Source organism: Botrytis fragariae, assembly GCF_013461495.1.
Source record: "Botrytis fragariae strain BVB16 chromosome Unknown tig00000037, whole genome shotgun sequence".
NCBI lineage: Eukaryota > Fungi > Ascomycota > Leotiomycetes > Helotiales > Sclerotiniaceae > Botrytis > Botrytis fragariae.
In genome coordinates this window covers 104,566-130,915 of record NW_023500990.1, presented here as the reverse complement: position 1 = coordinate 130,915, position 26,350 = coordinate 104,566, and the positions used below count along the sequence as shown (strand labels likewise).

Below are 26,350 nucleotides of genomic sequence, written 5' to 3'. Positions count from 1 at the left end.
GCCTACCGTTCAGTGCTGCGATATAATGTCTGTGAAGCTCGAAATCGAGGCATACCCCAAAGATACCATCTCTAGTCCAGCACGCCACATTACACCTAACGAGCAGAGGAGCATGAACTTACCAGGAGATATACTTCTTCAGATATGCGAAGAGTTAGCCACTCAACTAGAATTTGGAGTTCTTTTCAATTGTGCTATCTCCGGAAAACAATTAGTTGGCTCGGCGTTGCAATGGCTATATAGGTAGGTATCTTGCCCAGAAGTCCAATTCCAATACCAAGCTCTTAGCTGATCCTTGAAGGACACATAATGAATACCTGAGAATTATTAGCAGTGAAGGAGAGGCTCCTGAGTGGTCAAAAATCCAGAAGCGCAATTCTAAACACAGCGCGGCTTCGAAGTGGGCAAAATTATGGCAATCTATTGTACGCTCTAGTCTAGGGACTACTGCCTATCCATACTGTCTATATATACGATCGCTCGATCTAACCAATCTTTCGAATCTTCTCGAGGATAGCACCTTCCGAATGGCTGCGATGGATAACTTCTTTGCTGATGAGATGGCAGAGTTTCTAAGTGTAGATGGGACACCCAGAAGGCGATCCAAGAGAGGTCCACAAGTACGCCTCAATACTACAAATATTCTCAATCTGATAGGAGAATCTATCACAAGATATGTCAGCGAGCGCGCGGATGAAAACCAGACAACAGTTGCTTTGGAGAATCTTTCAGGGGACATTACATCAGTTGCATTGCCAATATGGGCGGGACGCTTATCAAGGCTGAAATCCATGACGATTTGGGACGGGAAATCATTGAATGAGAACGTAGCGACGGTGATCTCCAAAAGCTGTCCCAACTTTGACGAGATCCGTATATTCGTGTGTTCTGATGATACCGATCACAATCCTGCATCATTCATAAAAGGCCTCAGACAGAACAGTCTTCTTTCACTTGAGGTTTTGTCTAACTGCAGGATTGGTCCTTCTTTTCTGACCGCTTTAAACCATCATTCCGAATCACTGAAAAGCTTGAGGCTACAGAGCCTCAATTCGGAAGCCATCAAGAATCTTAACATTCTTCAAAGATGTACTGCGCTTGAGACACTCGATCTAGAGGACAGTCAACATACTGTGGACTTGGAAGCTACAGAGAACGATGTATTTCTTGAAGTCATCGAATGGTTTGGGCGCTGCGAGAAGCTCCGAGAACTGGTTCTAAATAGAATTGTTTGTGCCCCAGCCATTTTGAAGCAGGTTTGTCTACGAAACGATATCCGACTGCAACGGTTGGTAGTTACTGGCCCTTCTCTTGTCAATGATACAGAATTTCATAGAGCGATCTCACACCAGACTGAACTCGAGGTCCTTGAACTTCGAGGTGGTTCGGACGAGGTATTTAGAGTCAGAGATGATATTGATAACCTTCTCACATCCATATGTCAACTTACTAAGCTCAAGGAACTTACCATCATGGAATCGTTTGAATATTTTAGTAGTAACGAAATCAAACGTCTCGCAACAAGTCTGCCTCTTCTCGAAAAGTTTCACTTCTCAGGTTATGGTATTGGAGATGAGATCTTGCCTTATTTATCAAAATTACATAATTTGCGAGATGTATCTATCGCTGCAATCTCAAGTTTCACTCTCGATGGCTTACTGGCTTATGTTTCGACTTTACGGGATACAAACCAAGGTCTTGTACTTTCAGTCATGAGTCAGAATTCCGACCAAGATCTCGCACCCTTAGAGTTACAACTCATCCGAGAAGGAATGATCGCGAAAGTAGATGGAAAGTTTGACTTCGCACTGCTGAGAGAGGTGGCGGAATCGGAGTTTGATTCTGCGTCCGATTAGATTGTATGTATTACCAACAGATGTGAAGAATGGTGTATGGGGGCAATGTGTTGGGTAGGATGTCACCAAGGCGCGAATAGGGAGTTTTGCCTTTACTTCAACAAGGAATCAAGAAAACATGCTGCAAGTACGGAAGTTTCATATGGAAATGGCGCAAAGCTTATGCGTATTAATGCTGGCTATCGCACAATCTCTTTTATGAAAGTCTATATAGATAGCAGAAACATTTGAGAATTATTTACAAAAGCTGCTGTCTCTTCGTAATGTCTCTAATGAAGAGTTATTAGATGTTTGACGCTGAATTGCATCTCATTCGATAGCATCTGTACTATAATTTCTATTACTCATTCATTACATCCCCTGACAATTACAGCATAGCACTATGTTGAACAGCAAATTTGTCTTTAATCTTTAATTTGCCCAACCACATGCACAATTCCGTCGACAAACCTTTCAATCTCATGACTTAACATGTCCGGAGCCTCCAACATCATCAAGTGTCCAATTCCATCCAAGATTATTAACGACTTTCTTTCCTCTGCCACCCCACTCAGGTTACACAATGTTTCCTTCACTCTTTCTAGCGTTTCAACCCTATCATCCCCACCAGCGAACACCAATGTCGGCAAAGCGATGTTCCTCGCCTCCTCCAATATATTCTCTTGTATCCCATATTTCGGCCATGCTGATTTCGCATACTGGTTGCCAGCTAGCGCATTCGTAGCTAAACTATTGACCACATGTTCAGAAAGAGGTGAAGAGGACAGAACATGAGCAATGACGAAAGTAGCAGCTTCAATGCTATCATAGGCTGTCAACTGCTGCTTTGTCATTTCCTCGGAAAGAATCAGAGGCGTTGGAGGAGCAGGCGCAAGAAGTATGAGGGCTTGGAGTCTCGGAAAAGATTTTGTAGGAGAAAGTGATTCAATGGTAGAAGAGAGATGCATAGCAACCTTTCCACCCATTGAGTGGCCGATCAGAATGAATGGGTGACTTGGTGGGAGAAACTCGGGAATGAGACTGAAAATATCGTTGGAGAGATCCGTGATGTGATACGCATCTGGATCTTGTGGGCCGGTAGAGGAACCCCAGCCTCGAAAATCGAGAGCTAGGCAATAGTAGTTGGAGGAGAGTAGAGTAATGAGAGGAGCATAGGTGCTAGAGGAACCACCCCAAAAATGTAGAAATATTAAGGCTGGCGAGGAGTTGGGTGTGCCCGAAGAGAAAACATTGAGTTGAGTAGAGGAGTTAATCTTGTAAAGACTTGAGTTTGTCATCATGATCATTGTCTCTTGTAAAGACTAAAACTGCATTGGAAGTATTATACTGGATTCTATGAATGAACACCCGAGGAGAGTTGAGCGTCTGGATTGAGCTGAAGGTTTTAATCTAATCGAGTTGAGTGCTAGACCTGCAGTCAATGTAGATAAATATACCACCTCCAATGCTTACGGGGGGCGGGAAGCGGATATAGCAACAATATATGCGGATATACATGTCCACCATCGATGGTAGAACGGTTTTACACGAACGTCCGAGAAAGCTTCTTGGATGTTGGTGAAGACAACAATTCTGAAAGGATATTCTCAACATTAAGGACCACTCCCTCTGCTCGGTGACTCTTGCATTGGAACTTCCATATTTTCCAGAACTTTTTCGCCATCATCAAGATCCACCTCCTCAAATCCCTCCTCCTCAACCTCCTCCTCCTCCTCGGCCTTGTCCTCACCTGCTTTCGTAGCTTTCTCTTCTGCCAACAGTCGATATTTTCTCTTACTTTTCTTAACAGCACTGCTTTTCCTCTTCTTTTTGGTCTCCCCTACAATCGCAACCCTGCTCTCCTTCCCCTTCTCCAACAACTCAAGCCTTTCTGCTAGCATTTGTCGTGCGATTTTACGATTCTGTGTACGAGAACGGGTGGCTTGAACTTTGAGGACCATACCTGTTGGGATATGTTTCAACTGCACTGCGGAAGAGGTTTTATTCTATGGAATGGTGAGTTATAGTTCCCGACTTCAGATTCAATGGCAGATATGCTTACGATTTTCTGACCTCCCGGCCCACTGCCATGCAAAAATACTTCAGTAAAATCTGCTTCATCAATGGGTGCTGGCCGGTCGGGCATCTTTTTCTTCCATAATGGCGTTGTATTGCAAATGTTGCGTTTAATGATTGAGTTTGAATTCACAGCAGTAACATTTTCAAGGCCGGTGCTTCTGGAAACTATTGAAAGTAATCCTCGTAGCATTGTACATGTTGACAACCTACTGATTGCCATGAAATAAATTGTCGTGGTTGTAAATTATTTCCTGCATCGTAATTCCATCGCATTGATTAGCATAGTGATTTGGTGAGCTTATCGTCCACCCCGGAAATTTGATATTCAGGTACTTACTCCGTACGGGTACTCAAAACAAAACGTTCCGCTTCCATTGGTGCATCGTCCACTTCTTCTCTTCCCTCAACCTCGATTTCCTCATATTCATCTTCACATCGTAATTTTCTTTGTGTATAGTTGAATTCCCCTTCTTTGAATCATCAATTAAACAAGACTTAGAAATCGCAGCTATTCTCACTGTTAAACGGACTCGAAGAAATACACGGTCAAACTACGAGAAACAGAGTCAATTCTACAAATCTCACAACGATAAGGGGTAACAATGTCTATGTTCGCATCTACATTTCGATGGCTGCAGAGGAAGAGATATCAATATGAGGTATTTGCGCTCGTCAAAATCCAAACAGAATAGATTCTGACACATTTGAGCAGGTCACATTCTCATTGTACATGTTGACACCCACAGAGAAATTTATATTTAGTATGTCTCTTAACCTCTCGGCCGACAGCCTCTTATTTTCCCTCCATTTGGTTGCATTTTCCCACCTCCTTCTCGAGTCTTCAATTGAGATGCACGTGTGGCTAACATCTTGTTCTGCAGATTCGTTCCTCTTTCTGTTCTTTAGCATGATCATTATTGCCATGACACTTTATCTTCCACAACACATTACATTTCTTACCAACCGCGCCTGGTTTTACTACAATGGAGACGAGTCCGCCAAGTCTGCCCTTACATCTGCGAGTCCGGTGATAGAAGCAGTGGCCAAGGAAACCATTGCAAAAGCTGCTGTGGTTGGAGTTGGAAAGGAATTATGATTTTGGACTTCCACGCAAGAACGTATATAGAGGGGGCCGTGTACCAATATCAACGATGGGATGTGAGAAATGAGAAAACGCGGCAGTGACGACTGGATTTATTTTGTTTTCATACGGGAGTTAATGATTGCGATGGGATAGAGTGGATGAACACACACCTAGCATTGTTGTAATACTTAATCATGAGGCGGGCATGGAATTTGAATAGATATTTTGTTTGGGAAGTTGCTATGTATGTCTTAATGCCGGTACTCTATGAGGTCGTTGTAAAACGTGCATTGCATTCTTCTTGGTGGGTACTACGCGGAATTTTGCCTGGCAGCCATGAGATGCTTCATAGTGTTGTACATCAATTCTCCAGCCCCAGGGAAACCTTTGCGCTCCAGATATCTCAAGACACCCAATCTATAGTCTTGCCACGATACAGACAACCCACCATCATCTTGAAGCTTCTTCAAAGAAACCTGTGTCACTGGCCCAGCGTGTCTTACGTCAATTTTATCTTCGGCTTGGTCCTCTAATTCCCTCACATATGCAATGGCAAGATGACATGTTGCTGGCGAGTACGAGAGACTGAATAGGGAGTTGAGTGAAAGCGATTTTTCTAGCTTGCCAATGTAAACAGCCAAAACTCCCATCGTTTGCTCTGGGAGTAAACAGCCAAGTGCATTCACATCTGCTGTGAGGAAAGCCCGTGATCTCCACAAACAATTGCAGATATCCATTAGAAAACCATTGAAGCGATTGACATATTCCTTGGGATATGACTGATTTCCAAGTACAGTCGAACCCGTGCGTGAGGCCATGGCCATCTCGAGAGATTTCTTGTAGAGAGCCAAGATGTTGCAAATGCGGGAGATGATCGATAAGTTGGAGCTGAAGAAGAGTGTGTAAACAAGTTGAGGCGTGGGAATAGCTATCCGGACTTTAGATGTTATAGCTGGGTGTGATATTAGGAATGCATTCGCTTCGTAAAAGTCAAGAACATTTGAGTAAGTGGAAACACTTGAAGACTGTTGCAGTATTGCAAGGGCCAGCTGATTGGCGTGATTTACCAGGGCGGCTAGGTCTGTGCCATAGTTTGTTGAGGGTGAAGTCTCTGAGAGTATGCTGAGATTCCACTGGCTGAGCAAAGCTTTGTAGAATTTGAGGAGAGCAAGCTGCGACTCATGAGTACCATCTATGAGTGCATCTTCAACTAGGGAAAATACATTCTCGTAGAGGTCTACTGCTCGGTTAGTCTTGAAAAATACTGTGCGATTTGTGGCATACCATCAAAGGAACCAATGGGAGTATAGCTTAACAACCCTAAGATCACATCACGGTTTGTGATACCGTTCCAACAAGGTAGCAGGGATTCCAAATACGAGAAGCATGCCGAAGGCAGTATCTAATATGTGTTAGTAGATCGAAGCAATATCTTATGATCCAACCGACCTTGGTGTATCTAGTGTATTGCAGTATAAGTTCGAGCATATCTGCTATCTGCGTCTTGGAGGACTGACCATTCTCTAAGTGATCTTCGAAGAAAGCCAGAAGCCAATAATCTATACGTTGCAGCGTAGTCTCCGAAGACCTGAGATGCAGCAACTTCTGAAGCAAAGGGTCATGAATACTAGCCACTAATTGGTTTGGGAGCTCGATCTTCTCAAGCTTTTGAACAAACTCATTCACATCTCCTACTTCCTCTAGTGTGATTGAAGTCTTGTAGCTGGTTAGAACTGATCGCGAGCTTTGAAACGAGCACTTACATCTTGCGCATACGACGTATGTACTTTAGGTAGAAACCCGTGCTTTCTCTCTTTGGTGGTCTTTCGGGATATACGGAAATTTTGATGAGTAGAAACAAGCTTGTCCTCTATCCTCTGAAGATGATCTTCTTGGATCCTGCCGAGCCTTTCCCGCCACTCACGATTTGGATGCTAATAATATTAAAACATGCGTCATGAATAAAAATTTGGTGAGAACTAACCATAAACACTGAAGCCCTCCCAGAAGTCACATCACCTACGATGACCTCGGGATAGTAATCTTTGTATACCCTCATAAGTCCTACCAGAGCTGGATCGTGACCCGCTTTTCTTGCCCATTGCATTCTGAAGGGAAATTAGCAGAGCTTTGTATAATATCTTACTCTAACATACAATGCCTGTATCCTAAATGGTCGAACGTGTTTTCGGCGAGTGGTGAGGGACAGCACGTGACACAGCTGTGACCTTACGAATGTTAGCTGCGATGCCATAGTCTAGAAATCTAGGTATATATGGACAGTACCTGAGGGCAATAGTATCAAGCAAATTGAACAGTACAGCATAAAGTTGCGACAAAATCTTTGGATTTTCCAAAACATCATAGACCAGGACTATCCATTTCAACAATGCGGCCTGAGCTGCATAAGAGGGTTTGGCTTTTCCATGACCCAGAGCTCCCACTACTTTGATGACAACTGCATCTGGAACTTTGTTCGCTGGATAAAGATGCTTGATCAAGTTCCCAATACTCCCTTGATCGAGCTCGTTGGGCAGAGTGAGGATATCAATAAGCTTTTCCAGCGACGCATTAGATAACCCTTCTTCATACGCTCTCGAGCATAGTCCATCCACGTGGCTTGAAACCTTCACCGACCGTTGCTTAGCAGGAATACGTGATGCTACATTGATTGTCAGTATTTCTCATTGCTATCATGAATCTATGGGAAATAATGGTTGTGGTCGCGTAAGACGCGTTTGGATCTTACCGTTCTCCAAATCATCAAGAATATCATCAACATCGATATTATATTCGATCCCAGAAGGACTCTCCATAGCTTATCAATATCTGAATTGACACGATGCAGGTACAGTCTTGTGATTGTACGTAGAGTTTTAATGCCGGACTTTTGAAGACCAAATGTTGTGTGTATATTTTTGATGTTCTTGCTTCTTGGAAGGGCATCAAAGAAGGGATGAATATTACCCGATCTACTTACATTGCTATTCCAAGGTTTCTTTTCAGATGAATATTATCATTGTCCTTTCAAAGTTATCTATAAAGAACACTATACACTGTACATACAATTCACTGTTCTTCATTGTTACCTATTGCCATCCTCTTTATCAATCATATTTAGTCAATCAAGAACGTTACGAATAGAAATAGGTTTAGATGGAATAGTATCAATTCGTAGTTTATCATGTATATAAATATTCGATACTTCTCCTCGAGTGTTTATTATATACAAAATATTCCTATATTTATAGCACATAAATTACTATTCTATATTTTCATCGTTCTGAGAGATGATATTTATGCAAATAATAAAGCTGGAAAAGAAAGTAGTACGTAAATACAGGATTAGCATTACTCGATCTATATGTATGCAGATGGATACTTGGTACTTCCCATTGGGTATTGACTATGCAGGCATTCCAAAATCTTGCTACATATATATATTTCAATCGTTCGGAGCAATAGAAAGAATCCAAATCCATAAATCCAACCACCTACAGTATCTAGATACACTCAAAATCGCCCGCATCGTTTCGTCTCAGTTCCTGTGTAACCATAAAATATGCGCCAAACCCAATAGATGGCATATCCCTGACGACTCCTTTCGCGTTCCTCAGTGACCGCCCCAACCTCGAAATTATCACCCATTCACAACCTACGCTTCTTTTACCCGTATCTATGAATATCAACATTCAAAAAGGTCTTCCACATTGGATGATTTGAAATGCCTCCTGTCCTACCCCAAAGACACCAATGTCATTGGTAATTGGACCGTTGAGCCTGCACATCTAGGCAAACCTTATCCCAATCTAGCTATGATTACAATTCATACGACATCCTTTGATACTGGGCGAGACTTCTCTGCCATACCCATACAGTCTTCAGGCTTCAAGCTCTCAATGTATACTGTTGTTATTACATTGCATCGATTGTGAAGTCATTTCCCTTTGCTGGGAAATTGCACCACATACTCAAGAAGGCTTTTTATGGGTATAGTCAAAAAGAACAACCCCTGCTGTTATCCGAGAGAACAGAATTGACGGAGCCACGCATGAGATGCGTGCCAGCAGATCGTTTGAAATCTGCAATCCCGTTCTGGTGCAAAGAGGGTGGAGTGAATGGCAAGCATGTGTTGGTGTTGTACAGCTTTGCTCCTTCGAAATGCCCCGCGAGAAGCAGGTGGAAGCAAATCAACCCCCGAGCACTTCTTTTTCTAATGCAGATGCATTACGAATTTCTACTTGTGAGCAGAAGGGCTCCTGGGTGTCGACTTGCTGCGCTGGTGGTGTGGCCCCAGAGCTCGTTTGTTATTCTTGAATTCCTTCATTGTACGGCATCCTGCTAGAACATGCGATGTATAGACGCCAGATCTATACATAGCCCATGGAAAACTCTTTGTCTTGTCAGGCTTGGCTATGCCTCTGCTTTGGTTAATCGGGCAATTTTATGAAATTCAGTCAATCGTCGATTCGGGCGAGAACATGGCGTTGAACTAAGCATCGGATTATCGTCTTAGCATTCATCTTCATGTTCCAGCTGGAAGCTAGGATGAAAAGATTGATTGCATGTACAAAATTGGCTGACCTCCCTGGTCTTAGTTTACCCTACTTGACATGCAATGCAGGCACAAGCCTTGATCACACACTAAGCATGCCTTGAGTCTAAGTTGCCGAAATTTTTATACCTGCGAAATACAAGACGAAGAACAACCCAAATGTTCTTCGGCAGTTCAACAGCCGGGAGAAATATGGCCTGAATTACGGGAGGAGAATTTTGGAATCTTTCAATAGATTCTGATTACTGAAGCATTTACAACAACTTCGGATTATTGTTAACATTTGCTCTACATTGGTAGTTTTGGTGCATAGCATTAATTCTTGTGGTTGCGGCTACTATTCCTTCTGCCAAACAAATTGGTAAATGTTGATAGTCGTTCCAAAGCTTCCATAGTATTAACAGATGCACCGCGTAATGCCTCATTGGTAACAAAAGATCTCGTTTTGGACCTCTCAATGAATCAACCTTTCATTTATAGTGTGGTTTTGCTCTTCAGCCCAGTACGCGGATGACCCGGTTCGTGCGCCGCATGCAAGGGTTATGGAGGGGAGGGGGGTCACACCAATTCGTCTTCATCCTATGATATCTCGTTTCCACGCTCGATCGACTAGTTTATCCCTTCTTAACAGGCGGCAGGGTATGGAACCCACACCCTTTTCGCATTGGCGGCAATCTAATTTGGTCAGAGTCAAAGAGAATAGTGTATTTGTGTACTTGTGTACTTGTGTAAAAGTGGACTTTCGTCTATTACTTGATCTTTGAACAATTTTAATACTATGTTATCACCTTACAGGGAAATAACCGAAGATTAGGGATGTCATCAAGCAAGCCATAGAAACGCTGAGCAACCCAAGCTGTCGGTACACGCCTTCCTATATCTTCCTCTCTAGCCTTTGGCCGTTACAATCTTGGAAACTTGAGGTAGTTTTGAAACGCTGATGAAAGGTCAAAATGTTGATTTCAAAACAGGTCTCAGCCACGCTATGTCGTCCTCCATTGCGGCATCAGGAAACATTACAGAATCGATGTATACACCTTAACTTTTGTTTACAACGCAGTTGCAGTGAGCGATCTAACTGTATATAGCGACACTGACGAAGATTTTATCTCTGCCTCATCAGATATATCAGAAGATCAGCCGGATAAAGGAAATACCTCAGCTACGATACTGAGAGATTCGGCGGATTTCTTGTCGAAAATACGATCGCTTCGCGAATCAGACGTTCTGGTACTTCTAACTCCAATTGTAGTGCCGATCAGTCAAGACGTTACAGACACCAGTGATCCCTTTGAGTGTTTAGGACGGGCTCTGGCCAAGAGACACGCCAAAGTCCGGCATATCCCTTACACACGAAGGTAATTGGAATATCCGATTTGACAAGGTCAATACTAACCAACATAGAAATGGTATTACTTCAACTCATTTGGGTTTCATAAAAAGAAGCCATGTCATTATACTTTGTTTCGTGGATCATCCCGAACATCAGCATCAGTTCGAAATCGCAGAAGTCCTCTTTGCAGTCAGCGATCACAAGCCTTGGTATGCTTAACCTAGTGTTTTATGTCATGTTCCTGGAAGTCATACTTTGATTGAAGGCTTTCTTTATATTTCCTACGTATTCTCACATACTGTCAATTCTTAATTCCCTTGGAAGTCTTTCTTTTGAACAACTACTAATTTCTGGGCCTATTTTAGCCTCATTATGGTATGCAGTGATCAAGTAAATGAGCAAGATTCGATTCCGTTCCCTACAGTCATCTTAACCTCGGGATATACACCAGAAGATATGGAAGGCGCAGCTGCAGTGATCTTTGGAGAGCGGGAACCTAGTCCTAACATAGGTATAACTAGTTCTGCGTCTGGTATGATGGAGGCAGCTCGACCCAAGCTTTGGGCCGTTGACCAATGGAATGAATCCAGAGATGTACTGAGTGTTCTCAAGCTCTGGAGTGACAATTTTGATGTCCGGTTCTCCATTGACGTTGAGGCTTTCGTGTCTCTACTTCGTCGCCCAGGTTATGGAAAACACTATGTAGTGCGGGACCCAAGAACCAGCGAAGTCTTAGGTTTTTGTGCTACATATCTTTCATACGTCGATCAAGAAGGCGAAAGACTCATCGCATCACTAGCGATTATTGTCGTAGGAAAGACCTATCGACAACAGGGCATTGGTCTCAGTCTTCACAATCATGCTATTGGACAGTTTAGAGGCACACGAGGCGTTATTCGTCTTCACCTGGGGAGCATTTTTCCAAGGCTGTTGTACGGACCACCTCTTTCTTCATCCGCAGAATTGACTGCGAATGATGAGTGGTTCCGCCGGAGAGGCTGGACACTCAACAAGGAGTTAAGAGGTCAGGGACAACATGTATATGACCTGATTCTAGACTTTACCAAATGGAAATATCAGCAAAATCAGCGTCAAGAAAAATTTAGGTATCGGCAGAGTGTACAAGATGACATGGTTGAGGTACTTCGTTTGGTCGAGGAAGCATCTATTAAACAAGGTAATATGGGATGGTTCGATCAATACTTTGCTCTAATGAACGGGCCCAACGTGAAAGACATTATCATATGTCTCGAGGGAGATCAGATTATTGCAACGGCGCTCACATACACCCCGTTCTGTGGCAGCTCCATATCTTCTAATTTACCATGGGCAGGGCGGATTGGCCATGATGTTGGTGGAGTAACATGCATATGTATTTCTCGTAAGTGATCTAAGCTGCTTCACCATAATAAACCTTTTGATACTAATTGGTCCGAAGCACAGAGAAATGAGCCAATAGGCCCGGAATTACTTGATGCTTGTATCAAAAAACTATACCAGCAAGGTATGAGGAGAATGTTTTATGACGGCGTAGCAAATGATGTAGACGAACTAAAACAACTAGGTGAGTGTCACTTTTGTTCACATACCTGAAAAGCGACTGACTATTCAGGTTTTGAGGAGTGGGCAAAGTACCGCGACGTTTGGAAGGACGCTTAGGTAAACGGACTAGTCTACAAGGCAAGGATATTTAAACATTGACTTCATTCATTCCTACTGAAAATTCCACCGAGGGTGCCATGGAGACTCTCCTTCCGTAGTGACGAGGGTTTAATTTCTCTTACTTTCTCCCATCAAGCCAAAGATAACAAGAATAACAAATATAGCTCTGTGTTTGTATTACGCATAATCCTCAAAATCTTATATCCGACACATTGGGCATGAAAAGGATGACACTAGCATGGACCTGTTGCAGATTTGGAGCGTGTCATACACATGGGTGATAAACGAGAGCTTGGATAAGCTATGGAACTATTTACTTTAGCGATCAAAGCAAAAATGCTACTCGGCTGGGCTCGTACTACAGTGAGGGCGGGGGATAACATTATGGTAAGCACAATAATGCTCGATCTTCAAATTCGAGGCACAGGCTTTTCAAACTCCAGAGACACTCTCCGCGCTTGGTATTCTGATATTAATGATGGTGGATCAGTGAACTTACAATTCAAGGAAGTTCCAATATCGACGGCCAAAAATTCAAGGTCACGTAGCGCTAGTGCTTGCAATCTTTCGATCTGAAATTAGACTGCATGAATGGGGGCATCGAAACGTCGCACAAGAATTTAGAACCTGTGTAACACGTTCAGAACGCCACGTCTGCATGAGATCCCCACTAAAGCCGCTCAAGAAAGTGCTGTGGCATATCAAACTAGCTATCTAGGTATACGACCTGCCGAAAAAAGTTGTTTGTGATACCACGTTAGTCAGACCTAGATGTGCTTGATTAGCAAAAGTTAATTGTTACACCAGCTCCATCACATCTACTGCTGCCTGACGGCTACGATACCGTAACAAAGAGCCTTCTTGATTTGAGCAGGTGCATAAGATGTGGCATAGATTTTGTTGACCGACATTCTACGGTCTTACCTTCTCTTCTGGATCTTGGATGTGGCGTAAAATTCCAGTGATTATGATGATGATTTGCTATACCGACTGTTCTCAAGGCTCAATTTAAAATTACATGTCGGCGAAGCATTCCGGCTTGTCACACGCAATACTTCCGGAAATTCATAACATCCATGTACAAAGGTTGCGCCACTGAAATTAATTATGCGCCGCAGATCGTCAATTCAGGTTATAGCCCCAGCTTCTCTTCAAGCTTAATGCTTATGCGAACATTTGTATGCATCATCTCATACACGACGATATCCCATTTTAAAGATATATAGTGGATCGCATTTCGAGAAAAATTTCTTCGCGTCATTTCTCACCATCGGCCAGTCACGGTGATTCTTTCTTGGTGGGGCTACATATTTTATTTTGAGACCCTCGCCGCCCCCATGTCCCTAGGCAACGCTATTGTGGTTCGATGTTCGGTGTACCCAAGAATCTAAACTGTAAGCCTTGTGAGCAATTGATTCTTTGAGGAAATTTTGATGGGTGTTCCCTTTGAGAGGATCAAACATCGTTGAGAGCTCTTCTTGGGATATACTTGATTTGTTGTTATTTTTATGTCATTTGCAAAGCACTTCAAATGGCCGTTTAAGTGGCCAGTACAAGATCCCAATTCAACCATCTCCATAATTTCGATTTAGTCTTACCATTTCCAAGTAGGAATATGATGCCATCCGAAGAAGACAGAGCAAGTTCAACGCGCTAATATTCAAGCCTCATTCGGCATTTGATTCTCGTACAATTATACTTGGAGGAGATGGCAAATAATAACCGTGGTCAATTCAATGTATCAGCTTTAATTGAATTGAATACCGTCCTCCTTAAATTCTCGCTTGTTTAGCTCCCGCGCTACGGTACGGACCGCCGTTAGTCTGTGCGCATAGCAAGAGTTTCTGTCCGTGTATAAGATAGAAAGAACACGGACCACTCACTCTGTCTTCCTCATTCATTCACTTTCTTCCATCCATCTTTTGTAGTTCTGTTGATTAGTGCTTTCAACTTTTTGATTCGGTACATGTCTACAAAGTCAAACTTATCCCTTCACATTCCCACTTATCCCTATCCACTCACGCTCCGTCTACCGGAACCATTATCTCGGATCTCTACTTCCACATGGTACCATTCTAAATGTTCAGATCCTCTACCGTGAGGTCCCACTCATGCCCGGCCACGACCTTCCTAAATATTCATCAGCCTAACCGCAATGCGAGCACAGCTCGCTGCCCCCCCTCATACGCTAATGCGCTCCCCTTCTCCAGTCGCACATGTCACTCCATCTAATTTATGATCTCCTGAAGGGTTGTTAAGAAGAGTATTCATTCTTTTCGTTCGTTTTCTTCCATTCTTAGTTTTGACCCCACAAATTGCTAGGCCAATTTTCGGCATGAGAAGAATCCCATATGTTTCATACGGACCTTCGAAGAAACATCTCTTTTGTTCTGCAAATGATTTTTAAAGTTTCTTTTCGTGCAATGATCGATTCGATATTAAGGAAGAAACCTGTACTGATCGCTGTCTCCCAGACGTAGCTCGTCTGCAGGCATTTTTCAATGGACCGGGCTGCATTATGGATCCGAAAACCCGACTCTGCTCTCTCTTGAAGTTTCCAATGATACTAACACTCTTAATATCATCAATACTCTAGACAAATTCAGCGTTTGTGGTAGCATTGGTGTCCCTGTTATATTCTCAAATATCAACATAATCATTGTTAGAATGTCACCCGGGTATTAGATCTCTCTTATTCACGATGTTGACAACTCATCGTCTGTATCTGCTCAAATTCCTCGCAGCTACTCGAGCACAGATATTCCTACATGGAGAGCAAGCACAGCGTTGTAAATACAGCTGTAACCACCACCATCTAGATGTGAAAGCAGCGAATCAATTTAGCACAGTGTCTTTCAAATCCATATATTAAGCATTCATTATGCCGAGCGTAGCGCGCAAAGCCAAGCATACGGCCCGGTATAAGAGATTAAGATTCATGGGCTCAATATGAATGGATGAGACTTTATTGAACCATCACCCGCTATCTCTAAAATGCGCGAATCGAATATCAGCACTTGTGTGCTTGAGTTTATGGAGAGTTGTGTTCAAGCCTACAGGAAAGATTTTATCGTTTTCACTATTTCATAACTATCTCTGCAACGTCTACAGTGACTCATACACCTAAAACTGTTATAGTATTAAGTTTATGCAACTACGGCGAACTGATTGTACCATTCATCATCATCTCGGTCTGGCCGACCAGAGCCACGCAACTGTATTTGTTGAAACTCTATCGCGGGTTAATGTAGTTTAAACATGCAACCGAAAAGGAGAAAATTATCAGTAAGAAAGATGGCCGATCTGTAGAACCATCCGACTACCATCATGAATCTATGGGCCTCAAAGCAAACACTACAACACTAGCTATACCACATTCAGCAGCAGAGACCAGGCTTCAATATTATTGTTTACGTACTGCAAAGGTCGTGATGAACGCCTTCAGCAGAATACCGACAAAGTACCGATGGCGTGGAGAGCATAGATGTGGATATTTGAGGTGAGAATATTTGTAATGGCTGCATGATAGCTTGGGGATTACTTCTTTGTAGATTTTGCCCACGACGTATAAAAATGAACAGGGTATCGAAATGGATATGCCAGGCTAGATTACACATTTATGCCACGAAGACATGTTAGTCGATTACCTCCTTGTGCCTGATATTTACAGTGTAAACCTATTGCGCAGTCATTCAAATCATATCAACTTTGACCTCTGGAACATCCAATTATGTCACCCCCTATCAGCATTTTACCTGTTAATGTTGTTAAACTTGGTGACCAGATTTTCTTCACTATTATACAATATCAACCTTCGTGCTTATTTCCGACGCATTTGATGTGTTGATCTTTTGTGAAAGCAGTTCTCCGCAATCGACCAATCAATTCCCAATCCAAGGAGAAAAAAATCGAGAAATACAGCACACGAGGGGCCAGGCTTTTATTACCGCCGAAACAGTTCGCACTCGATGCCGCGGAGGGCAGAGGGATGAAGAAACAGCCATGATATCGAAGAAAATGAAGGAGAGACAACTGTTCTGCTGTTGCCGGTCCCCATGAGTGATTCCTGGGACGTTGAGTTTCTTTGACTGAAGTGATTTGACGAACTTGTCTAGACCAACCCACCCGCCGAGAGTAAGTGCCTGATAGCAATCTGAAAGATCAATCATCTACATTCTATTCTAACCTCTCCATCCCATCGACTTCGAGCCTCTGCAAAAGCCAAATTTCGAACACGTCATGTTTCCACAGGAAACACCTTACTATCGAAATTCGGCACACGACCGGAATACGACGATATAAATACTTCAGGACCTCTTACCCATCGAGCTCGCCCACCTCCAAGCCAGGACACCATCCCACCACCATGCCGTGCTTTCTATCTCTTATAGAGACATTCCACTTGAATTGCTCCTCTTACCATACCTCCACCATCGAACTATTCCCCCCTCCACCATTCTTCCTACTAAAATTCTATACGCATATACTCATCCTGCCTCCCACGCAATCTCTGATCCCTTACCACGACCTCTCTACTCCTCGATTTGCCAGTATCCTAACCTCATCGCTCTACCCCTCAACAACAATCAGCCATTCGAAACATTCGAACTCGAGCTTCCGTTTTGATCTCAATCTCAATCTCAACACAATCTCAACACTCAACACTACTCCACCCACATACAACATGCTTCCAGCATCAAAATCCTCATCATCCATCCCTACAGTCTACAGTATACCACAGAAACCAAAGCACACAATTTCCATCATCCCTAACCCAACTCGACAAGCAAGAAAAGGAAAAGAACAAAAAGCAAAGAATGCAGAAAGAGAAAGAGAAAGAGAAAGAGAAAGAGAAAGAGAAAGAGAAAGAGAAAGAGAAAGGAACATATTCCACAGATAGATAGATAGATAGACAGACAGACAGACAGACACCCAGCGTACACGCTTCTTCAGACGTCAAAGCAGCGGTTCAACCATGCAGTGCTTGGGATATCATTCGAGATCACGCTTTACATGCAGAGTATTCTGCGCATCTTGCATCTTTGCAACGTTTCTAATGTGTGATGTGATGGATTCGAGAGCCTCGTTGAATTTAGATGTTGAAAGATTTTTCACATGTGATTGATCGGGTTAGGGATGTATAAGTGCGGTGGTGATTTGAGGAGACATGGAAGACTGTGGGGGTTGAAAGGGATAGTTTGCGAGGTGTGATGAGGAGTGACTAGTAGATGTATTTGCCAGAAGTGAAGCATTCATTGAACATGACAGAGATTGCAGGATGGTGAACTGGAAAGGGAGTTCAGAGTACGATACAGACATTGCGCCATGGAGGGACAAGCAGCACGTTGGTAACAATCAATGACATAGATGACTGAGAATCTGATAGAAAGACTTTTGTTTCGTTATACATGATCGATGATCGGTTTCAGTTACCATCACCATCATCCTTGTTCAGCAGTAACCTCAGCCCACTTCTCAACCTCTCCAAAGCTCTCCACAAGAAGCTGCCCCTCCCTCTCCGCAGTAACCTCCGCGTTCCCCTCTCTAACCACCACGAAACTCTTCATTCCAGCTTCCTTTGCGGCTCTCACCTCCTTGATGTTATCGCTCAAGAATAACCACTCACCCACCTCACCCAACGCATTGTTCGCCTTGGCAATCTTCTCATAACTCGTCATATCCTGTTTCAGCCCCGCATTAACGGTATCCCAATATCCGCCTTCAAGCTCTCTCCCACCATGCCCTTCAAGCCCATTCCAAATGCAACCCCTCAAGTCCCCTTCAGTCGTATATCTCCACAACAACTTCTGCGCTGCCACGCTCCCACTACTATAGATACAAATCTTTGCTCCATTGTCTCTCCACTTCTCCATCGTTGGGTATACATCTGGGAAAAGTGGACACTTCAATTCGCCCGATTCATAACCACGAAGCCAGAGATAACCTTGGAGAGATTTGAGGTATGGGATCTTGAGATCCTGAGCCATGAGATCGCGGACATGAGAAAGGAGTGCGTCAGGGGTAGAGGCGTGTTCAGGCGGGAAGGCAGAGCGATAAGGGAGGAAGGATGGAGAGTCCCATTGAGTGGAGAGTGTTTCTGGTAGAGCTGCGAGAGCGTATGGGAACTGATGGGGAGGTCAGTAATTGAGCATTGCTGTCTAAATTCGTGGCAAAAGGTGATGTGGAAAGTTTCCTGCCAGATGAGCTAATCCGACAAACGCATTGATACATAGAAGTCCATGTTTCAAATGTATCGGGTACCGGCTTGCTAATGGCGGGGTAAAGCCAGTATCATGTATATGAGTGGGACTCCGGATTCAGGGGGGCTGGGGGGTTGCTTTGCAGTAAAACAAAACGAAACAGAACGCTGATGATATGGAGTGAGATTATTGATGGGACACGGTGCAACCAACCCATCATACATAGATAGGCGCCTATAGGAGTTTGGCTCTTCCCCGCAAATGATATGGGCGCTGATCTGTACGTTGGATTGACCATACACATTCATTTAGAACGTGGCAGACGACCATTTGCATTAGTGTCACTCCATTCTCTCCTCAACGTAGATACCATCACACTTGCGATTCAATTCACCTATCTCTTCTATCTTCTTCCACTACTATCCTCTGGTTTAACGTCAATGTTGCAAATAATGACGATCCTCCCCGTTGCCATCCCAACCAATGATAGCGGGGTAGAAGCATTGAAAGACAGAGCACTGGTAACACGACAGCTCATCACAAGTCTCACATGACTAATTTCCTGCCCCCAAGATATTTGTATGCCGGAGCTTACGTAGTACAACAGTTTTCCGCAGTCGTGGAAAGATGTAAAGGCATATATCATCGAGACAGTGATTGATCATCGCAATCGGAACCCGTTGAATTCGACTGGTAACTAGACCAACAAGGTAACTACTTGTTTCGCGTAAAGCGCATCGCAAGAGAGAAGGGAAAGAATATGCGACTCATGACTTAATGCATAGACTACTGAAAGATCGACCAGTAGGAATAGCAAGGAAATTGTCAACCTACCAAGATATCCTTGACGAAAGAAATCGGACACACCGTGCCCTCTGCAGAAGAAGAATCAATCCATCAGCCTTTTCCATCACACATTCACTTCCTCCCCAAGTCTACTTCACTACCATTTTCCAATCTCACCCACGTGATCCATTGTAATCCGAAGATTCCATTCCCGAGAAAATTCTGCGGACGGGTGATGTGTAGAAAAGCAGGAACAGGAACAAATAGGAACCGTAAATCCCCGAGTGAAAAATTTTCATCACTCACCGATATCCAACAATACCACCTTAACTCGTGGTTTGCCTTCCATTTTATCAAGTTGGGAATCCTTCTAGATGAATTCCTCTTTCTCCCTCGATACAGGATTGGAAAAAAAAAACAGCCCCGAGGTCGAAGAGAGATAGCGGTGAACTCTCGCGAGCTTCTTTCGTAATCTTGGATGGGTGGTAAGGACTTAGGCAATGCGTGGATGCGCGCTGGCAAAGATCGACCCTAGACTACCAAGTCTACTTGCTAGGAATCGCACGTTCCGTTCTTTATGCACGAGAGTGGAAGGGTGGAAGGGTAGAAGGGTCGAGGATGAATTCGAGAATCTGATTCGTCAATATGGTGATTTTGACTTCTCACCCGTCCTGCTTGAATCCCTCAGGCCAAAACTCTTGGTTCGTAAATCGTATGGATGAATTCAGGCTGTTCATGCAAGATGCAAGCTTATGCTGTAATATTCAGGAAAAGCCCTGTGGGCGAAGGCTTCATGCAGTTAGTAAACGGGGGGTTTCGGCAAAGAGGTTTGGACTCTGGAGATAGGACCACGATATGGGATAAGTAGCATGTAGGTACGCGGAACGTGTTCTGTGTTCTGTTGATAATGTTCCGGATCTGGCAGTGAGCATAGGGAAAATGAGGAGCAAGGTGAGGCAATCACCTTTTTTTAAAATTATGATGGCGGTGAAGATATAATAATTGCGAAGGAATGGGCTTCCTCTCTCTCGTGAATGGTCAGAGACCAAGACGACCGACGTATTCTGAAATTTTGCAATTGATCACATTCACATTTTGGTTTTGAACTGAGGGTTGGATACACCCCCCACTTACCAAGAACGAAAAAAGATGGTGGGCTGTGGGTGTGGGTGTGGGTGTGGGTGTGGGTGTGGGTGTGGGTGTGGGTGTGAATCGATCAACTCCACTCGATAATCATTACTCAATGTTTGATTCACTTTCATACAATCCAATTGATCCATTCAAAATTCACGAAAGAGCAAGTTTCAAAAAACAAAACAAAAAAAACGAAAAACAAATTCCAGCCGCGGTTCATTCAAGAGTACATTTATTAATCATTCGTGGCTGCATACACTTTTGGGACTAAATAAAGTATGGTAAATCATGTCCGTCCCTCCCAGGGACTCACTCTCACGTTGGAGGCATGGTATGTACATATCCTTAGTTTCCCGTGATGCATTATGCATGCTAGAGAGGCACATATGTATGGGACGGGACGAGTGACAGTAAAGATTGCTATCTAGACCCATCTTGGAGCTTCAAGTGTGTCGATAAAGCTATGGTGAGCTCTAAAGTGGTAGATAGGAACCGAGACTATCATTCGATGATGATAATGTTATATTTGGATAGGTACGTATCCACGAAGAGATATGTATGGCTTGGTTGGGGGCTACTCTGACGATGGATGGATGTCAAGTAGGTGTCGGAAGATATCGACGGTGGGATTTTCATCTGTACGGCGAGAGTCAGATAGAACTCTGTTCGTGATAGCTCCCCAGTATGGACGGGGGAGTAGACTCAGCAGAGAGATAGGTAATATAGACTGTTCTCCGAGATATAGGTTGTGTGTACCGTGTCAGTCTATATTCCTTCTCTCGTACCCAACGTTTTCATCTTGAAGGATTGTCACAGGAAGAAATTTCATCATCTTCACACTCAAGTGCCCCTCACCGCTGCTTGCTCCGTCAGAAAGAAGGATTGAAATTATCGTGATGACAGGTACCGTCTCACATTCACCATCCTCTCCAATGCTACCTTCATCATCCTCTCCAATGCTACCTTCATCTCTTTCTCTGGATTCTGGAAGCGGTATCCATATGCCGCTATTGGCGCAATCTGTGGGGTAGATGAGGAACACTGGGACAGACTAGAAAAGGATGATGTGATGCGATGCGACGCGATGGGGATGGGGATGATAGTGAAAAAGTCGCGTGTTGACTGGGGTGAAGCAGTGGGAACCCAACAAGTTCACATACATTTATTTTGTGGGGGCGATAAGCAATGCGTGATAGCGATAAAGATAAAGATAAAGATAATGATAATGATGGTAAATTGTTGAATTTCCTATCTGAGCTGAAATGAGAGCTTTATGACGTTCCCAAATGGGGGATATTCAGGAAGGAAATATGAAGCTTCCAATTTTGAGTTTTCCATTTCATCACAGCACGTCCTCGAATAGAGATAAGAAGCTGGGCTTTCTCTGTTGATATCATCATACATCATTTAGCTATGAATATCGTGAATATCATGAATATCATCAATATCATGTACGTTCATGTAGGTATGTAAATGTATGTAAATGTATGTGTGTGTATATGCATACCGGTACATACTTATTATTCATATAAACCTAGGTATATATCCAATCACTCCAGTGCAGCGAATAAATCCCCAGGACATGCAATCAACATCCTTAATCACATAATTACCGCCCAGTTGTTTCAAACCATGTTGTATTTCATACAAATTAAATGTTTCAATCCCAAATGAAAATCCAATCATGGGACTCCATTTTCAGCATCTTCTCATTCTAAAGCTGATGAAGCATCATAATATGCGAGACTTCAAGTGTGGATTTCTGTTTCTCGGAAGAAATATCAAAAGAAAGATGAGTCTATCAAGTAGATCATACTATATCTGAGGGAGAGTTTCGGGGGGGGTTTGAATGGCATGGCATGGCCTGACATGACATTTCCAATGAACGACAGCTTCCCTAGTGACTAGTGACTAGTTAGATATGGAGACATCGGCGGAAAGGGTCGTCGATCATACGTCTCTTGAAGCAAACGGTAATTCATTTCGTGCAGTACTCTTGAGCAACAAGCACTGCACAGGGCGCTCGATGTGCATCGCACGAATCGGCACGTCTGGAATGGGAAGGAATGTGAGGGTGCAGGGAAATGACTTAATCTTTCACGATAGGTAGGTTAAATGAAGATGTGCCTTTTTCCACAAAACACAAAGGATAATAGAGTGAGTGACGCTGTCAATCTCAAGGACAGATTGTATTTCCTCTGTTGATCGCTACGGAGACAGACAGGTGAGTTGTGACGAGATTCCCGAATGAAACCATTCGTCTTTTGCCATTCGAAGACTCGATAGTCATAGTCGGTCATAACCAGACATAAATCAAGTCACCCAAACGAGCCATCCTGAAGTCGAAGGAACAAAAAGCATCCCAGCTACTCGCCCTGTACGACCCATCCACTTACCCCACGACGACAAGAATGATGTGTATTAATATACGTGTGACATCCCAACATGCTCACATACATACTCAGGGTAGCGTAGCCGTGCTTCACCATGTAAGAATTTTAACTTTCCTGCGGACAATAGTGAAGAGGTACCGCCCAGAAACAAATCCGGAATACAGGACGGCGGGGGAAACAAGAAGCGTACGTGTATCAATTGATATTCGATGCATAAAACATCCGAATTATGGAGTAGGTAACGAGGTAACCTTACAGCAGTACATAAGCGCGAGTTTCAAGATCAATGAATTCCCAGTGAATGAACCAGAGGATCTTCAAACGAGAGGCTTTAGCAAGCAATATTCTGTGGATTCTGCGAGTCTGCTGATTTGCTTGGAGAGTCATGCCGATTCAATTATGGTTGGAATTAATGGATCCATCTGGTCTTGATGCAAAGATCCCATCTTCTCACAGTCTTGAATTGGTCTCATCAGAACGGGGCAGTCGATGGAAGAAGTGTGAGCGGAGACCTCCGTAAATATTGAAAACATTACTACCTCCCTATGCAACAACAAGATGTCGTCTGGTGCTTCATATGCTGAGCAATGGGGTGACTTTTTCCACATCATCACGACAAAATCGCCCCCTTTGTCGAACGTGATAAGGGTTGCAAGCAACATCGGAATGTCCTACAAACTAAATTAAGAAACGAGCACCTTGCAAGTTACCTGTAGAGGCAAAACTAGGTAGTTGCGTGCAGACTGCAGCAATGGAAAAGCATGTCACTGGTTTAGAAAACGTAAGTGTATATGTAATGTGTAAAATGTATACGTGTAACATCATATCAAATCATATCAAATGATTTGATGTGATTTATTACCATTGCCTTGATCTACGGAATGATGAGAGAAAACAAGAGGCTGGGCCAAACCAAGTTCTTTCGCCTCTTCAATAACATTTTCAATCGGGGTTTCCTCCTTGATGGCAACAAGGACAAGGACAACAACAACAACAACAACAACAACAACAACACCACCACCATCACCACCACCAATGGCCGAAATAATTCTTTGTCCTTCCAAAATCCAAATAGATGGTCACACGACCTTTGACCTCAGGTACTAGGTATGTCCAACCCTTTTTGGGAGTGTCGGAAGCAGCGGTATCTTACCGTAAAGAGATCAGAAATCATTTGGAGGCTTGGTTCGTAGTCTGTCTGACAGTGACGGGTTATCTAAATTGTTACTAAGCTCCTCCGTTGAATGGATCTGAGTGATCTGAAAACTGGATTATGTGTCCTGTTTGTTGGCTTGTTTCTGCTTTGTGAAATTACGATGAATCATTCAGAGAATTGCGAGTTTCGTACTGACTTATGTGTTCTCATGATTTTTATTACTGTTTCGAGCAAGTTCCACAGGCGAGAAACCCCCAAATCGGGTTGTGTCATTCCAACACGAGTACGTCGTACATTGTACGGCTACAGTTAGTTGTAGGGACCTAATAAGTCAAGTCAGAATGTCAATCGTGATGACTGATGATATGTATCCTTGTAGTTATCGCCAAAGTCATTGAGCAATTCCTTCGAGAATCCTCAACGAATTTTAGAATTTATGTCATCTGGCTTCATCCATGAGAGTCCAGACGTTCAAGCCGAAAACGTGTTTAAATTTAGCTTCGCTATTGCCGACACAGCCTTCTCGAACCTCAACACACCTTTAGACCTTTTTTCTTAGCAGTCAGAGACGGACTCCGGAGTTACATAACAGATCGAATGTAGGCCTCGTAGCATGGCATTGAATCTCAATGAATGGGAACAGCCAAGGTACTCGCCATATTCGTCATTCTTTAGCCAAAGCCCAAGCTATAATCTATCTATTAATGCCAATCTAGAACCACCAATGGTAACGGTATTCTCCCCAGCTTGAAGGCGTAAAGATAGAAAGAAAGAGAGCATATGAGAGCGCCAAAGAAGGCACAGTAAAAGGCGGTAAAGTCCCTCTCTTTGACTCAATGCTTCCAAATCATTGGTTTGGCTCTGCTGTGACCTGAGATGGTGTGTGTGGTGAGTGTGGTCTGGTGTGGGCAGACGACGGTAATGCAATGCATGCATTTCTTAGGGGCGTGCATAAAGGTAAGATGAGTTATTCATGGGCTTTGGGTGATATTGAGATTAGCAGCCAATTGCATATCCATGAGGCGTTCACAGGAAAGAACCCGATAGAATCATGTAAGAGCAGCAAGATGTTAGTGATGAGATGTCTCCGATGTTCTCAGAGTGATTGGACCAGTACGATCACTCTTGGGATAGAATTCACCACGTTAAGCTTCTTTGGGTATGTGGTGGCTGATAAAAGTCGCTGCTGCTTCCCATCGATTCCTTGTTGGAACTTGGAACCCTGGAATGTCCAGGATTTGGGTTCCTCTGAAACTCCTTTGAGCGATCGATCATCAATGTTATACCGGAGACGGTCAAGCAGTGACCTTTTCGACAAGAAGGCTTGAGAAATGGTATGCCAATATTATTTACAGAAAGGCGTGCCTTGAAAGAACAAGAGAGAGTGAGAGAATGAAAGGGTGGGGTGTGAATTGAATGAATGACTGGCTAACCATCCGACTTGGGAAGCTTGGAGGCTTGAGCGTGTGTACACATCTCATTGAAAATCTGGGGTGAAGTGAACGACAACAAAGTTCTTTGATGATATCCAATGATAAGGATAGGTACATACCAGACAGATGGTGTGAATCCAATCAGACGTGAAGAGTGAAAATGATGACAGGAAGATAGATAGATAGATGTATGTTTGTTCGATATTATTGCCTATACAGACTCCAGACTCCAGACTCTTTCCTCTCCTCACTTCACTTCACTTCACTCCACTCCACTTCATTCCTCATCTCACCTCGCCTCGCCTCGCCTCCTCTCCTGTCAGTCATCTCATACATTGTACCGTTTGAAATCTTGGTCACTTGAGCACATTTTCTGAACGTACTAGAAAATTCAAGAACCCAAGTGATTCAATTACTTTTCAAACCTTCACCCTGGAACCTCGCGAACCTTCGATTTACAATCATAATAGTCATCCAAAGTCAAAGGCCGTCGAGGTTACCAAGCCTATTTCGAATATTTGGGTTTGTTTGGACTTGGAACTTATTTAGTTTATCTGTGGCCCTTCCCTTCCCTTCCCTTCCCTCCCTTCCCTTTTCTTCCCGACGTCAAGCTCAGCCATACGGGTCTCCATCTTCAACATTACTTGACACACTATCTCGCACAAACCTATCTCGTACAAGAATCCCTAAACTTGTCCTA

General features: G+C 43.4%; 10 protein-coding genes across 10 annotated transcripts; 3 read left to right on the top strand and 7 right to left on the bottom strand.

Moving 5' to 3' along the window:
* Window positions 1–25: 25 nt before the first annotated feature.
* Bfra_011386 (uncharacterized protein) lies at window positions 26–1,856 on the top strand (the record flags this gene model as incomplete). Its single annotated transcript, XM_037341713.1, has 2 exons — window positions 26–243; window positions 302–1,856. The coding sequence occupies 2 exons, from the start codon at window positions 26–28 to the stop codon at window positions 1,854–1,856; spliced, it is 1,773 nt and encodes a 590-aa protein (XP_037194570.1).
* Window positions 1,857–2,260: 404 nt separating this feature from the next.
* On the bottom strand, window positions 2,261–3,136 carry Bfra_011385 (putative hydrolase protein; the record flags this gene model as incomplete). Its single annotated transcript, XM_037341712.1, has 1 exon — window positions 2,261–3,136. The coding sequence occupies one exon, from the start codon at window positions 3,134–3,136 to the stop codon at window positions 2,261–2,263; it is 876 nt and encodes a 291-aa protein (XP_037194569.1).
* A 312-nt stretch (window positions 3,137–3,448) lies between these two features.
* Bfra_011384 (putative peptidyl-trna hydrolase domain-containing protein) lies at window positions 3,449–4,134 on the bottom strand (the record flags this gene model as incomplete). Its single annotated transcript, XM_037341711.1, has 3 exons — window positions 3,449–3,841; window positions 3,898–4,079; window positions 4,125–4,134. 3 exons carry the CDS (start codon window positions 4,132–4,134, stop codon window positions 3,449–3,451), a joined length of 585 nt encoding a protein of 194 aa, XP_037194568.1.
* Window positions 4,135–4,516: 382 nt separating this feature from the next.
* On the top strand, window positions 4,517–5,010 carry Bfra_011383 (uncharacterized protein; the record flags this gene model as incomplete). The annotated part of the gene is made up of 3 exons (XM_037341710.1): window positions 4,517–4,573; window positions 4,627–4,675; window positions 4,796–5,010. 3 exons carry the CDS (start codon window positions 4,517–4,519, stop codon window positions 5,008–5,010), a joined length of 321 nt encoding a protein of 106 aa, XP_037194567.1.
* Window positions 5,011–5,309: 299 nt separating this feature from the next.
* On the bottom strand, window positions 5,310–7,814 carry Bfra_011382 (putative mis6 domain-containing protein; the record flags this gene model as incomplete). The annotated part of the gene is made up of 8 exons (XM_037341709.1): window positions 5,310–6,235; window positions 6,283–6,400; window positions 6,448–6,714; window positions 6,762–6,932; window positions 6,983–7,106; window positions 7,155–7,226; window positions 7,285–7,660; window positions 7,748–7,814. The coding sequence occupies 8 exons, from the start codon at window positions 7,812–7,814 to the stop codon at window positions 5,310–5,312; spliced, it is 2,121 nt and encodes a 706-aa protein (XP_037194566.1).
* Window positions 7,815–8,690: 876 nt separating this feature from the next.
* Bfra_011381 (uncharacterized protein) lies at window positions 8,691–9,419 on the bottom strand (the record flags this gene model as incomplete). Its single annotated transcript, XM_037341708.1, has 3 exons — window positions 9,240–9,419; window positions 9,143–9,211; window positions 8,691–8,778 (listed from the first exon to the last, which is right to left on the bottom strand). Exons 1-3 carry the CDS (start codon window positions 9,374–9,376, stop codon window positions 8,691–8,693), a joined length of 294 nt encoding a protein of 97 aa, XP_037194565.1. The 5' UTR covers window positions 9,377–9,419.
* Window positions 9,420–10,538: 1,119 nt separating this feature from the next.
* On the top strand, window positions 10,539–12,545 carry Bfra_011380 (uncharacterized protein; the record flags this gene model as incomplete). The annotated part of the gene is made up of 6 exons (XM_037341707.1): window positions 10,539–10,582; window positions 10,642–10,911; window positions 10,958–11,095; window positions 11,252–12,267; window positions 12,325–12,450; window positions 12,499–12,545. 6 exons carry the CDS (start codon window positions 10,539–10,541, stop codon window positions 12,543–12,545), a joined length of 1,641 nt encoding a protein of 546 aa, XP_037194564.1.
* A 5,444-nt stretch (window positions 12,546–17,989) lies between these two features.
* Bfra_011379 (putative enolase phosphatase protein) lies at window positions 17,990–18,789 on the bottom strand (the record flags this gene model as incomplete). The annotated part of the gene is made up of 2 exons (XM_037341706.1): window positions 17,990–18,673; window positions 18,778–18,789. The coding sequence occupies 2 exons, from the start codon at window positions 18,787–18,789 to the stop codon at window positions 17,990–17,992; spliced, it is 696 nt and encodes a 231-aa protein (XP_037194563.1).
* Window positions 18,790–24,656: 5,867 nt separating this feature from the next.
* Bfra_011378 (uncharacterized protein) lies at window positions 24,657–25,153 on the bottom strand (the record flags this gene model as incomplete). Its single annotated transcript, XM_037341705.1, has 2 exons — window positions 24,657–24,756; window positions 25,020–25,153. The coding sequence occupies 2 exons, from the start codon at window positions 25,151–25,153 to the stop codon at window positions 24,657–24,659; spliced, it is 234 nt and encodes a 77-aa protein (XP_037194562.1).
* Window positions 25,154–25,354: 201 nt separating this feature from the next.
* Window positions 25,355–25,693, bottom strand: Bfra_011377 (uncharacterized protein; the record flags this gene model as incomplete). The annotated part of the gene is made up of 2 exons (XM_037341704.1): window positions 25,355–25,524; window positions 25,651–25,693. 2 exons carry the CDS (start codon window positions 25,691–25,693, stop codon window positions 25,355–25,357), a joined length of 213 nt encoding a protein of 70 aa, XP_037194561.1.
* Between the last annotated feature and the right edge of the window lie 657 nt (window positions 25,694–26,350).